At 40.7% G+C, this 14,327-nt stretch overlaps 2 protein-coding genes across 3 annotated transcripts; one reads left to right on the top strand and one right to left on the bottom strand.

Moving 5' to 3' along the window:
* Positions 1 to 4,882: 4,882 nt before the first annotated feature.
* On the top strand, positions 4,883 to 8,629 carry LOC145432956 (NADH-cytochrome b5 reductase 3-like). Of its 2 annotated transcripts, none has more exons than XM_080309795.1 (7): positions 4,883 to 5,035; positions 5,507 to 5,664; positions 5,876 to 6,035; positions 6,540 to 6,728; positions 7,048 to 7,158; positions 7,263 to 7,362; positions 8,201 to 8,629. In XM_080309795.1, exons 1-7 carry the CDS (start codon positions 5,018 to 5,020, stop codon positions 8,371 to 8,373), a joined length of 909 nt encoding a protein of 302 aa, XP_080165921.1. In that variant the 5' UTR covers positions 4,883 to 5,017; the 3' UTR covers positions 8,374 to 8,629. The 2 variants fall into 2 exon arrangements, with proteins under 2 accessions (XP_080165921.1, XP_080165920.1); XM_080309794.1 differs by having other exon boundaries at positions 5,504 to 5,664.
* A 721-nt stretch (positions 8,630 to 9,350) lies between these two features.
* LOC145432955 (UDP-N-acetylglucosamine transporter SLC35D4 homolog) lies at positions 9,351 to 11,229 on the bottom strand. Its single transcript, XM_080309793.1, has 2 exons — positions 11,018 to 11,229; positions 9,351 to 10,322 (listed from the first exon to the last, which is right to left on the bottom strand). Exons 1-2 carry the CDS (start codon positions 11,132 to 11,134, stop codon positions 9,498 to 9,500), a joined length of 942 nt encoding a protein of 313 aa, XP_080165919.1. The 5' UTR covers positions 11,135 to 11,229; the 3' UTR covers positions 9,351 to 9,497.
* Between the last annotated feature and the right edge of the window lie 3,098 nt (positions 11,230 to 14,327).

Here is a 14,327-nt window from a genome sequence, read left to right as displayed (position 1 = left end):
TGAAAAGATAGGAAGGAGTCTAGACGACTTGGAATAGTCGAATGTGAGGTCACATTAGATGATATTATTATACCTCAACTCATTGTTTTATGAGCAGGGATATATAGAAATCCTATATATAGCTGGACTTAGGTTAGTGTTTGACTTCAACGACTGGTAGAGAGAGAATTAAATCTTGGTATTGACAATTCTCAATAATATCCATTCACAATATTGACCGGTTGTCCCGTAACGTTCGTCCTGCTCAGTCCGCGGTGTAGTGTTTGCAACAGAGATTAGCATGGATTAGGATTAGGTTTTGAAAAAACAGGATTTGTGAAATTTTGTCGGATTTGGATTAGAAATTTTTTTCGGAACGGATTTGGATTGGATTTACCGATTTTCTGGGAGATTGAAATTTCATGTGGCGAATGGCGACAAACTTTAGTGAGATCAGTTATTTATGTGAAGAGCTTCTTGGAGGTACAGAACTTCAATATACAATTAAATAGTATATTCATATTGAAATGAACCCGAATATTTTCGGCTGACACTCGTCAGGGGTAATCGTCAGCAACTAGTAGAGAATTGGAAAGAACATTGTATATCAACAATCGTATCACAAAATATGACGTCACCAGCATGAAATTTCGAATGAGAGAGCGTTCAATGTACTATTTTTAGGTGATACACGAACTCCTTTTGTTGACAGAGTTTTGGTTGGTGTATTTTGATAAAAGTTGATTCCAAGGCACACAAATGGAATTGTGAACGGCCTCGACCTACGATTCGGAATCGGTCGTCTCGATAATTATTCGCACAAATCGGATTATCCAACAGATGTTTGCCGATGGCAGAATTAATGGCTTTTGATCGATCAGCATCAATCTTGAGTGGATGAGTTAAGGGTGAGCTTTTCACATCGCGTGACGCACGTGTTCTGATAAATCTGGGGACATGTTGGTTTATGCGGTCCTGCAGACGTCTTGACGTTCTTCCCACGTAGCCACAATCACAGTGGCACCTATATTCGTACACTACATTACTTTGTTGAAGTGCAGGAAGCACGTCTTTGCGTGTTGAAGGGAGCAGTTGTGTTGTTGTAAAAATCACATTGGTTTTGACTGTATCGTAACATTTACCGACAGCAGAAATCAATTGTTTTTCAAAGCGGGTGGAAATGGGGCCAATCCAAGGTAGATGGATATAAACATCTTTTATTGTTCGTGCGGTGGGCTCTGTTCGTTTTTCTGCGTTGAATTGCGTTAATTTCCTCTCCATGCCGCGGCTGATGACGTGTTCAGGGTAACCGTTATCAAGTAAGATTTTTCGGATGTAGTCAAGTTCTAAACTCAGTTTGTTACCCGAACATATCATCAGCGCTCTATGCACGAGTGTGCCTATGAGGTTAATTTTTCTGCGCCGAGGACTAAATGAATTCCAGCGAAGGTATTGGCCTGTGAATGTCGGTTTTCTGAAAACAGACGTTTCAAATTTGTTGGTATTGCGCTTTTCAACTAATACGTCCAGAAATGATAGTGAGTTATTGCGTTCTTTTTCTATTGTGAATTGCAAGGCCGGGTGAAGCGAGTTTAAGCGAATGAGAAATTGGTCACACTCCGATTCATTCCTGAAAATAACAAATGTATCATCTACGTATCGGCGGTACAATAGTGGTTTGGCGGACTCACGCTGGGACAGAAGCTCGCCCTCGTAATACCCTACGAAAATGTTGGCCAAAATAGGTCCCAGGGGACTTCCCATGGCTAAGCCGTCTATTTGGCGAAACATGACCTCGTTAAAGCTAAATTCCACCGAGCAGGTTGCCGCTTGTAAAAGTTCCACAAAGACGTTACGCGGGATTGATGGTGGCGGTAACTTACCACCGTACAGCGCGTTGGCACAAATATCAATAGTCTCATGCAGCGGAACGTTCGTAAAAAGACTAGAGATATCAAATGAGCTCAGAAACACGTCTGGATTCGGCAAATCCAGGTTTCGTATTTCACCAGCGAACGTGAACGAATCGCGAACACATTCCGTGCCGTACAATTCCCGAACCGGTTCCAAAATGTCAATAAGCCATTTTGCCAGCTGATGGTGAGCAGACCCGATCATGGAAAGTATAGGTCTCACTGGGACATTGTCTTTGTGAGTTTTTGGCAGTCCGTACATGCGTGGTCTTTGCGATCCCGTCGGTCTGATGGCGCTGTATGTTTCTGCCGTTAGGACACCGTTTTTCTTCAATGTCAGCAAACGGTTGGTCAGTCGTCTTTCAATTTTAGGTGTATTATCAAATTCCGAAACCGAACCAAGCGAGATAAATTTGGTTTTGTCATGCAATATTGATTCCATTTTCGAAATGTAGTCAGCTTTGTTCAGAATGACAACACCGGATCCTTTGTCTGGTTTGGTGATGTGAATTTCAGGGTTGGATCGCAATGCTTTGATGGCTAGGAAACACTCTTTGTTCATCAGGAAGTCCGCCTTGTCGACCGGGCATCCACAATACGAATGTGCCAAATCTGATAACCGAGCTTTGAGAGCAGGTATACCCTCGGTATTTGCGGAATTTGAAGTTCTCCTCGGCCAATTAAAACACCACGAACCTAAATCAGACGAGGGTATACCTGCTCTCAAAGCTCGGTTATCAGATTTGGCACATTCGTATTGTGGATGCCCGGTCGACAAGGCGGACTTCCTGATGAACAAAGAGTGTTTCCTAGCCATCAAAGCATTGCGATCCAACCCTGAAATTCACATCACCAAACCAGACAAAGGATCCGGTGTTGTCATTCTGAACAAAGCTGACTACATTTCGAAAATGGAATCAATATTGCATGACAAAACCAAATTTATCTCGCTTGGTTCGGTTTCGGAATTTGATAATACACCTAAAATTGAAAGACGACTGACCAACCGTTTGCTGACATTGAAGAAAAACGGTGTCCTAACGGCAGAAACATACAGCGCCATCAGACCGACGGGATCGCAAAGACCACGCATGTACGGACTGCCAAAAACTCACAAAGACAATGTCCCAGTGAGACCTATACTTTCCATGATCGGGTCTGCTCACCATCAGCTGGCAAAATGGCTTATTGACATTTTGGAACCGGTTCGGGAATTGTACGGCACGGAATGTGTTCGCGATTCGTTCACGTTCGCTGGTGAAATACGAAACCTGGATTTGCCGAATCCAGACGTGTTTCTGAGCTCATTTGATATCTCTAGTCTTTTTACGAACGTTCCGCTGCATGAGACTATTGATATTTGTGCCAACGCGCTGTACGGTGGTAAGTTACCGCCACCATCAATCCCGCGTAACGTCTTTGTGGAACTTTTACAAGCGGCAACCTGCTCGGTGGAATTTAGCTTTAACGAGGTCATGTTTCGCCAAATAGACGGCTTAGCCATGGGAAGTCCCCTGGGACCTATTTTGGCCAACATTTTCGTAGGGTATTACGAGGGCGAGCTTCTGTCCCAGCGTGAGTCCGCCAAACCACTATTGTACCGCCGATACGTAGATGATACATTTGTTATTTTCAGGAATGAATCGGAGTGTGACCAATTTCTCATTCGCTTAAACTCGCTTCACCCGGCCTTGCAATTCACAATAGAAAAAGAACGCAATAACTCACTATCATTTCTGGACGTATTAGTTGAAAAGCGCAATACCAACAAATTTGAAACGTCTGTTTTCAGAAAACCGACATTCACAGGCCAATACCTTCGCTGGAATTCATTTAGTCCTCGGCGCAGAAAAATTAACCTCATAGGCACACTCGTGCATAGAGCGCTGATGATATGTTCGGGTAACAAACTGAGTTTAGAACTTGACTACATCCGAAAAATCTTACTTGATAACGGTTACCCTGAACACGTCATCAGCCGCGGCATGGAGAGGAAATTAACGCAATTCAACGCAGAAAAACGAACAGAGCCCACCGCACGAACAATAAAAGATGTTTATATCCATCTACCTTGGATTGGCCCCATTTCCACCCGCTTTGAAAAACAATTGATTTCTGCTGTCGGTAAATGTTACGATACAGTCAAAACCAATGTGATTTTTACAACAACACAACTGCTCCCTTCAACACGCAAAGACGTGCTTCCTGCACTTCAACAAAGTAATGTAGTGTACGAATATAGGTGCCACTGTGATTGTGGCTACGTGGGAAGAACGTCAAGACGTCTGCAGGACCGCATAAACCAACATGTCCCCAGATTTATCAGAACACGTGCGTCACGCGATGTGAAAAGCTCACCCTTAACTCATCCACTCAAGATTGATGCTGATCGATCAAAAGCCATTAATTCTGCCATCGGCAAACATCTGTTGGATAATCCGATTTGTGCGAATAATTATCGAGACGACCGATTCCGAATCGTAGGTCGAGGCCGTTCACAATTCCATTTGTGTGCCTTGGAATCAACTTTTATCAAAATACACCAACCAAAACTCTGTCAACAAAAGGAGTTCGTGTATCACCTAAAAATAGTACATTGAACGCTCTCTCATTCGAAATTTCATGCTGGTGACGTCATATTTTGTGATACGATTGTTGATATACAATGTTCTTTCCAATTCTCTACTAGTTGCTGACGATTACCCCTGACGAGTGTCAGCCGAAAATATTCGGGTTCATTTCAATATGAATATACTATTTAGTTATTTATGTACTTATGGTTACCAAGTTATCTTGAATAAAGTGAATTATTGGTTGTGAAAGAAAATTTTCGAATCCCCCCATTGCATAAATTAGTATTTTTTCTGAATTTCCAGTTGGAATCGGATTAGGATTGGACATGGACTTGAATATGAAAAAGCTATGGATTAGGATTTGGATTAGGATTTGAAGGTTAGGATTTGGATTGGATTAGGACATAGAAATTTTAAATCCGCTCATCTCTGGTTTGCAAGCAAACTCGTCTCGGCAATTTGCTCAGGCTGCACCTCTGCAACAGTAGTCACAACGTCACAACAGCGGCTGCGGATTAATCACGCTGAACTGGTTCTGTGTATTGTAAATCGATGAAGAAAGCTGGGATGGTAAGCTCTTAGAAAGTTACTTCAATTCACAGTAGGTAATGATACATTATGGACTCCGCACAACGAAATAGGCGCAGGGACGAGAACGCTGGGATTTCGAATGTGGTGGGCCTTATCATTCCAAAATACCATGAGATTGCGATTCAATGAAAAAATAGGAAGGTGTCGGTTTGAACGAATTGGAGTAGTCTTTTAAACCAGACACTCACCTGGGTCTTGGCAGTATAAATCAGAGGCATGCACACTCATGGATGGAAAGAAATGAGGGATACTGTAACGTAAAACTACTTGTAAATATCCTGAAAATTACTGAGTTTGAGTTTCTAATGCAAATAGATAGGATGCACGATTATATTTCCATGATGTGCGGCATGCAAATTTATGTCATGCCAGACATAATTTCTAATTACTTAGTAGCCTATTGCTGTTGACTTTCTTGCTAAATTTCGGCTTTTCTGTAATTTCTAGCAGAACCTGACCATTGGAATCGGAGTTGCCGGCGTATTTGTCGCAATTGTAGCTTATCTCATTTGGAACAAGAAGAAAAGCAAGCCCGTCACTTTGCAAGATCCAAACACAAAATATCCGTTGAAGCTGGTTGGTAAGGAGATCGTGTCACATGATACAAGGTAAGAATACTTATTTCATCTGACTTGAATGGTTGAGTAAATATCATACAGAATGCAATATACCATTGAATAATATCTACATGTATATTGTATATCTATTGATATAGCTAGTATATATATGAATGTGAATGTATCATTCAGTAGTACATTGAAATTCTGTACCTCCAAGAGGCTTTTCAGAGTGCAATAATGCGACTCTACCGATTTTCAGACGCTTCGTATTTGCTCTACCTTCGAAAAACCACATTCTTGGCCTGCCGATTGGACAGCACATCTATCTTACCGCGAGGATCGGTGGACAACTCGTAATTCGACCGTACACGCCTGTCACATCTGATAAGGATGAAGGGCATATGGATCTTGTAGTGAAGGTGCCCTGTTATATTGCTCTAGAATGTTTGATACTTGTGTTAGGCAGCTCTGTTGTAGATCTGTGGTTCTTAACCTGGGGTTAGCACTTGCACTCGGCAAATTTGAATACATGAGTGATTTGTGTGATTTACACTATCATGATAACTACAAAATAGTATGAATGATGTGGACAGTTCAAATACGTACCTTTTTGCAACCACGAAGTTAGCATAATGCCAGTTCTACATGACATTAAAGATAATTTGGTAATTTTACAACCATACCTATTTCATTGCACTCTGTGACAATCGTGGAATTGTTCTTTTAACAGTGTTGTTGATCCACATATCATTTTACGTACCAGTATTCTATAGTAATGTGTATAAGATGTGTGGTTAAATGCATACCGTACTGTAGTAAATTGCATGTGAAAATTTTGGGTTTGCCTTGTTAGTAACCACTGTTCTAGATACTTAATCGGGACAAATAATGTGTGGAAACCTTAAAACTCTACAAATTTACAGGTTTACTTCAAAAACGTTCACCCGAAATTCCCCGACGGGGGCAAGATGTCTCAGTACCTGGAAAGCATGCATATCGGAGATAGCATTGACGTACGCGGACCGAATGGTTTACTCGTCTACGACAAACCCGGACAGTTTTGCATCCGGCCAGATAAGAAATCATCACCCGCCACGAAAGTTGTAAAAAAGGTACAGGCCAATTGTAAAGAGTATAGGTTTTTTCAAGATGAATGAATACATTATTATTCTATAATTCAGTACTACAGTGAATTGTGAACAGCACATTAATTTATAATGGCAATTCTATCGCTTGGATCAGGCGATCGATAGTCCTCTTTTTGAAGGTCTCGTAAATCCAGTGAATGAATGAAAATAATTGACTCGTAAAGTCCCTGTACTTTTGACATGGTAAATCTTGTATATATAAAATTCTGCAAATGTCTGTGCCGTAATATAACCGCGAAGCTATCAAGCTTGATTCATGCTGTAGGTCGGGTCTCCTTTTAAGATCGGAATGATTGCTGGCGGAACCGGAATCACTCCCATGTTACAAATTGTCCATCAAGTTCTCACAGATGCGGATGACGATAGTTGTTTGTGGCTACTTTTTGCTAATCAGGTAAGTGGAACAGTGGAGCTATCTTAATGTGAAGAGCGAGGATGTACGATAAATTGATTGTGCGATTGTGTCGACCATATCCATACGAGTTGTATATTTGACAGACTGAAAAAGATATCCTTGTGAGAGAAGAACTTGAAGAATTTCAAGCTTGCTATCCCAGCCGATTCAAGCTGTGGTACACACTAGACAAGCCCAATGAAGGTAAGCTAAGGATCACTTTATAATGGTATCACCACAGTTTTGGACAATGAGATACTTCTACTTGTGTAATTAGAGTGAAATGTCGGACGGAAATGACTCGACTCGAGTCAATCTATGTATTGACTCGACTTGGACTCGAGTCTCAGACGGCCAAGACCGACATTTCATTGTAATTCCGAAGAATAGTAATGTAGCCTCGCCGTTGGTATTTCGCCTATTGGCACTGGTGCTGAAACTGTTAAAAGTAATGAAAATTAGTCTATTTCAAGTGCAAACCCTTCCATATCACCAGAGTTATGAAAACTTGTTTTAACTAGGGTTACCATACATTCCCTTTTAAGAGGATTTGTCCTCTTTTTTGACTTTTTTCAAAGTGTCCTCGAAGGGTGCCCAAATGTCCTCTTTTGAAAATTTAAGTGAAGTATAGGTGAAAATTAGACTGAGATGTAGGAAACCAGTACTGAAGTAACGGAACCGGCGGGTATTTCGGGAGTGGAGCCGGAAAGTTGACCTTTTTTTAGTCAACTGACAACTGACGTAAAATTTTCCATTTTTCTCGGATTTTACTTCAGTATTGTAACACTGAAAATTTTGAAAAAGTGACTTCTTTTCATGTTTCCAAAATATGGTAACCCTATTTTAACAAGACTTCAACTCAAAACGCAATGGCTTGGACTCGATTCATAATACCGTGACTCGACTCAGTAAAAACTATGGTTGTGAGGTTGACTCGGAGCCTTGTGACTTGGTTACAACCCTGTATCTAGTCACGGCTTGGTTGTGAAGCTCCAAGCCACCTGTGTTTAACCCTTGTATCACATGGCTACGCTCTGTTTAGATTGGAGATATTCGTCTGGATTCATCAGTGAAGAAATGATTCGTGAACATCTTCCTCCCCCTGCCGACGACACCATTATCCTCATGTGCGGTCCTCCACCAATGATCAAGTTCGCTTGTATCCCTAATCTTGACAAACTCGGCTACAATCAAGAACAAAGATTCGCATATTAATCGCAGTGCCCCTATGCAAAACTACACAATAGCTCAATACCGTGCATTTTGTTAACCTCACCAATTCAGAGATTTATTTTCAAATTGACTACACTTCTTTTTATGCTCAGTTGTCTGGAGGGTGCCTCGCGATTATTGACGCAGGCTGTCACCCTTAACAAACGCTGATCACGTGTAATTGTATTACCAAAACGGGCCTTGCTGGTCGCAGTACGTAGGCCTAGCATGAATAAATCGAATCATCTGTGCCACGCTGCACCCGACCGCTTGATTTATGCAAGGTTAGCTAGGAACAGGGAAGTACTGAAAGAGAATGAGCGATGCATATAGAAAACAAATAATTTATTTCAGTCCCCAGGGCACAAATACGTAAGCACAAGGACGGAATAGATGCATGTCTTGTCTAACGTATCTCTATAATCTCAAAAGCAGTATGACCAGGGCTGGGCAACATCAGATTCAAGTATTTGGCTTCCAGTAAAGAGTCCCTCATTATTACGTTGTAAGAGTATGGATGATTTGTAAAGTTCAAGTACTCTACAGCTACCACAAAGAAAAGTTCAAGAGCACACCAAATTAAAGGTGATATTATTTTTGATCAAATCCATTATATTGCACTTTGCGGGAATTCTGTGGGCTGACCACAACAGCTTTGTATTGCATGTTTCATATGCTGCAATACGGCCGATTGAGGTTTCATGGCTTCTACAGTGAAAAATTGTATCGGAGCTATAATAGATCAACTCTTAATGGGAGGGAGTTTATAATTTAAGTACTTGAAAATACAGATGTGGTCAGTAACGAAGTACTTCTACTTTTTGAAGTAGATTTTGCCTACTCGCACTACTTATCAAGTAGTTATGATTTTAGACAACTTCTACTTGACAGTTTTACAGTCAAACATAGGCATAAGATACCTACTTACTTGTGAACCGCCACTCCTACTTCTAATTGAGTAGCGACGGTGACTACTTCGACCACCTCTGTGAAAACATCTCTCATTACTAGAATCATTGGAATTATTACTCTATCCAGATTCGACTACTAGAATCTATGTGCCCAGCCCTAAGTATGACATCAGGAAATACTGCCATAAAATGAAAAAATAAACGCAAGTAGAGCCATTAGAAGCTGACAAGTACATCGTGCATTTCCTCCATAGCGATGTGATCATCGTGGTTGGTTTGCATTGAGTCTAAAACTTGAAGGGCGTCTGCTACAAGACTCATTAATACGGCAATGACCTGTATGAATGAGTTCTCGTAATGAAACAAACCCATAGACAGCAGTAGCACTAGAACTTTTGAGGCTAACTGCGTCAGCAAGGCGCTCGGGTTGTTTGAATTGGAGAAAAACACCCTCATCCATAGTTTATTCACTGCCCAACCGAATACCCCACTGCACACGCTACCCACGTAAAATTTGCTAGTGCTGAGATGTGGGAAATATTTGGCCTTCTCGTGATGGCCGAAAATGAAGATGGACGGCAGCAATACCGTGAAACTGAATAAATAATTTAAATACTGCCTCTGTTGAATCGACAAGTTGGAATAAGGCCAGTGAGGGGTCGAGTACCAAAATGATATAGAACGATAAATACCGGAAAACACAGTATGCGCTACAAGCCAAATTAGGGCCGCTATTTTTGAGTCTTCTGCAGCTGACCATGCTGCGATCAATCCAGCGCAAAGCCGAATAGGGTAGGAAAAGTTTATGATTGTGCTCGGCAACTTATCGTTGAGTAATATCAAAATCACATCGCCGCATCCTTGGATTATTATGAACGTGGAGATGGGTAGCTGACTCAGTGCGATAGACCCGGACAAGATTGCGCCCACGTAAAGCATCATCGCTGGCAGCCACGGTAAGATATCCCTCAAGACGATCTTCCTGATCTGGAATCCCGACACCGTGTGCATCATGAAAACTCCGACCAACATCTGCCATGCCTAAAACAAGAACAGAGGTCATGACAAGAACACGCTACCCTAAAACATATGTTCTTTTGAATTTGGTTTCAAGTGGAGATCACACGAATTACAGCTGACTTAATTGCAAGTGTGTATGGAATAGTCGAGGTTGCATGAAAACATCTTAATTTTATACAACAGGTGAGGTCTTAATTTATACATTGGTTGAGCCTGCCCATTGACTGGGACTATACCTGCATATTTATTAGTGTTTTACAACTGCATCATGCATTTCAGACAAAGCTCTACTTGAAGGAGATTTCGCCTACTTTCTCAAGTGGTTGTTTTTAGATAACTTCTTTTTCTTATCTTTTCTATACCGTACAAAACTAGGCCCATAATACTGAGAACGGATACTTTTTTTACCTACGGTACTTGGAAATCCCTACTTCTATGATTAAAAATGTATGACGTTATTTCTCGTTCTACGAGTAGCAACGCTCTGACTACTTTGCCATACCGAATTACTTCAGAACTTGTCAAAAACGGTGGTGCACACCGTATATATGCTAGTAGCCTGACTGCAGTCATTTTGTAACGTAGGCCACAGAAAATATATATTTTGATACACCCTAGACATAAAAACTTCTAACAGATCGTACTACAATGTAGGATACAGACGTATCGGCGCTGTCTTATATTGGGGATAGGCCTCGAGTACGACAAACATTTACCTGGAATATTGTTGGGTACTGAAAACCCAAAGACGTTAGTACATATTTATTGCATATGATAGTCGACGAATATAAAACGCAGTATGTTGCATATTCCGTGGAAACGATATCTCTCATAATAACGATACTATACACAAAAGCAGATTGATCAGAGACTTGCTACTATGCCACTGTGATGTTATTATTATTACTTCGGTTTGGCAATCGGCAGTAAAACGATGATCACGTGAATCATCGTCTATCTGCATTGAAAGCACGGAATATACGGTGCAAATTAATTTATGGAATTCAGATTGCAACGGGGTTGAACTACCGGCTGTCGGTTAGGCTATTTGTTACTACTCATCATAGGTTGTCGACTTGCAGAAGTTTCCTTTTATAAATTCGTCGACATCACATGACAAATAATCAACAGGTATCGATAGTCCGTCGACCTGACGTATCAACCGCGCCTACCGAAGCATTCATGATTCATTTTGTCCCTTACTTTTATGTTATCCTAGTTCTTTTATCCAGTGTACAAACTGTACATGTAAATGCATCGGGTCAGAAAATAATGTATTTATGAATATAAGTGCCCCTGTGATTGTGGATACGTGGGGAAAAACGAACCAAAGTTTGTAGGACCGCACAAAACAGCATGTCCCTAGATTTATCAGAACACGCGTATCACGCTTGGTCATAGCCTTTATGGGCTCACCCTTCTTGATTTATCCCCTGAAGCTTGATTCAGCAGAACAGACAAAGGCCATAAATTCTGCCATTGGAAAACATTTGTTGGATAATCCTGTTTAAATTAGGTTATGGTTGGCGGTCAGATTAGGTGTAAATTAGGTTCAATTCAATTCTATTTAGTGCTAACAATTTCATCGCTACAATGAAAGATAGGAAATGTGTCGAAACGACTTTTTGTAGTCTTCGAAATAAGCAGAGGTGGCCAAAGTAGTCAAGAAAGCTACTCAAGTAGAAGTAGAAGTAGCGACGCAAAAATCTACTCAAGTGCGAATAGAAGTACTTCTTCCGTAAGCAACCTAAAACTACTTGAAGTAGAAGTAGAATTTGCTGGCTTTAAATCTACTCAAGTAAGTAAGTAGTTTTGAAAAAGGTCATAATACGTTCGCATGGACTTTCAAAAGCTGCAAATTGAGCTATGAGGCGGGTGCAGAGAGCTTCATATACAATGTATATTGATGCATCTCGGAATGTATAAATTTCCGACAGAATAAGCAATTGAGCATTCGACCGCATCATGAGACGCAAATGATAGTTTTGCTATGGAAATGAGTTACAAATCTTTTGTTTACTCGAACATCCCGTTTTAGAAAATGTCATGGCATGTTCCCTCACGCATTTTACGGCCTTTAGTTTAGTCGAAGAGCAATACGGGGAAGTTGTATGGACACGATGTTAACACATTGCGCGATTCGTATACGATGATAAAAATATGGCGTAACGTAAAAAATGCCATATAGTGTAATTGCGTTGCTTTTAAACATAAAGATGTATGTTTTCCAGACAACAGAAGTGAAAGTAATTAGAACTCTAAGTAATAATACTTCGAATTGACCGAGAACTACCAATACTACATTAGAAAAGCGGAAAATGTATTTTATGTCTTTTGTCGAATCAGTTTTAACGGTGGTCTGCTAAAATAGATCGCTCAAAAAGTCAGAGCCCACTTTTCCAGATTCCAGATTAGGAAACGTCATGGGCTGCTAGATTACGAAAGAATGGGTAAATGCTAGATTGCGAAACGGTATTTTCAAACATTATGATGGGCCATATTTACTGTGATGAAATATGTCATATGGGCAACAATGTAGTGTAATGCGACCTGCAACCTAAATAATATTCACTTTCGTGAAAACATATTTGCAACTCTATATCTAATTGATGTGAAGCGCGATGGAAATTCTGGGTTTGACTTGAATTTTCTTAAAATTGAAAGTTAGAACTCCGTGAAAAAAGCCCGAGAATTCACCCAGTTTCTCTTTCTAATTGGAAGATTACACTACTCCTACTTGACAAACTGAAACTAGCGAAAAGTAAGTAGGTAGATCACAAAATATTACAAAGTAGAAGTAGAAGTAGCGAATATTCTATCTACTTGAGTATGTACCAGAAGTAGAGGAAAACTACTTTAGTACTTCGAAAAAGTAGAAGTACTTCGTTACTGACCACCTCTGGAAATCAGACACCCTCCTCGCCTAGCCGGTGTAAAAAAGGAGGCAGCATGCATACTGAATGAAAAGTAAAAGAACATAACATGAAAAGAAATGCGACAAAAAGAGGCGGCATGTGTCGGAAGGCGAGATCGATGTGTCAGGTCGTGGTACGGTTAACTAGCGGGCTGACTAATCTTGATTAAGTAGAAATTGTTTGTATTTTGACTTTAATGTGGACATGCTCGATGACTGCCGGATAGCCGGCGATATCCTGTTCAACACTGCAGGTCTGGCATATTTGATAGAGCGGTGATCTTTTTTCTGACCATATGATAGTTGGATGACGTGGAAGCGAGTATGTTGTAGGCCTACTTATAGGCTATACGCACTTTTGACACCGAGGTAAAGATTTAGGGATGGTGTGAACCTCTGAAAGGTTCAGGTTCGTGTGAACGCGCACCTTTTGTAAAGGTTCTGTGTGAACGCGAACGTGAACCTCATGACGTCACGTGACGAAATATTGCTAATTTCCACCCTACATTTCAGTGAAGTGATATATATTAATGTACACAATACCTTGCGACGACTCGGGCCACATAATGCCACAATGTTGAAGTACATACTGACTTTTTAAATGTCGCCAAATGTATCAACTGGAACAATCAAATGCTATTATAATCCCATAAAATCATTTTTTACATCGGACAACGATATCAATTTCATTGATTGGTCGAATAAGCATCATTCGCTGAGTATACCTACATATAGCGTATTTCGCTCTTGATGTTGTGTGATTGCGGGTCAAGCTCACAGCAGAGAGTCACTAAATATTCACATACAGAAAGCGGGATATTTCGAGCAAACCTTTGCAACAAATCAGGTAAAAGTTTTGAGATTGTCAAGGCGCATGCTCGTTTAGTGTTGATTTTTTATGCTGCCAGCGCCATGCATAGAGTGGCCCGCATTTAAAATGCAATAAATTTCAACCAAAGATGTTATAATGAAAATTGAAATATATGAAAAAGGTTCACAGTGCAGAACCTACCAAGGTTCGTTTGTGAACGTGAACCTCTAAATTTCCGAGGTTCACACACAGAACGCGAACGTGAACCTCCCGTTCACACCATCCCTAGTAAAGAAGTCAT

The sequence above is a fragment of the Botryllus schlosseri genome, chromosome 2 (assembly GCF_051294905.1).
Source record: "Botryllus schlosseri isolate E-star chromosome 2, Bs_hap1, whole genome shotgun sequence".
NCBI lineage: Eukaryota > Metazoa > Chordata > Ascidiacea > Stolidobranchia > Styelidae > Botryllus > Botryllus schlosseri.
This window is presented reverse-complemented; position numbering and strand designations above follow the sequence as displayed.

Bases quoted from the DNA above. Each gene is read 5' to 3' on its own strand.
- LOC145432955 (XM_080309793.1), bottom strand. From the start codon at position 11,134: ATGAGAGATATCGTTTCCACGGAATATGCAACATACTGCGTTTTATAT. The intron at 10,323-11,017 runs GTAAATGTTTGT...TTCTTGTTTTAG, and splicing joins AGTACCCAACAATATTCCAG to GCATGGCAGATGTTGGTCGG.
- LOC145432956 (XM_080309794.1), top strand. The intron at 6,036-6,539 runs GTGCCCTGTTAT...ACAAATTTACAG, and splicing joins ATATGGATCTTGTAGTGAAG to GTTTACTTCAAAAACGTTCA. The intron at 7,363-8,200 runs GTAAGCTAAGGA...CGCTCTGTTTAG, and splicing joins ACTAGACAAGCCCAATGAAG to ATTGGAGATATTCGTCTGGA.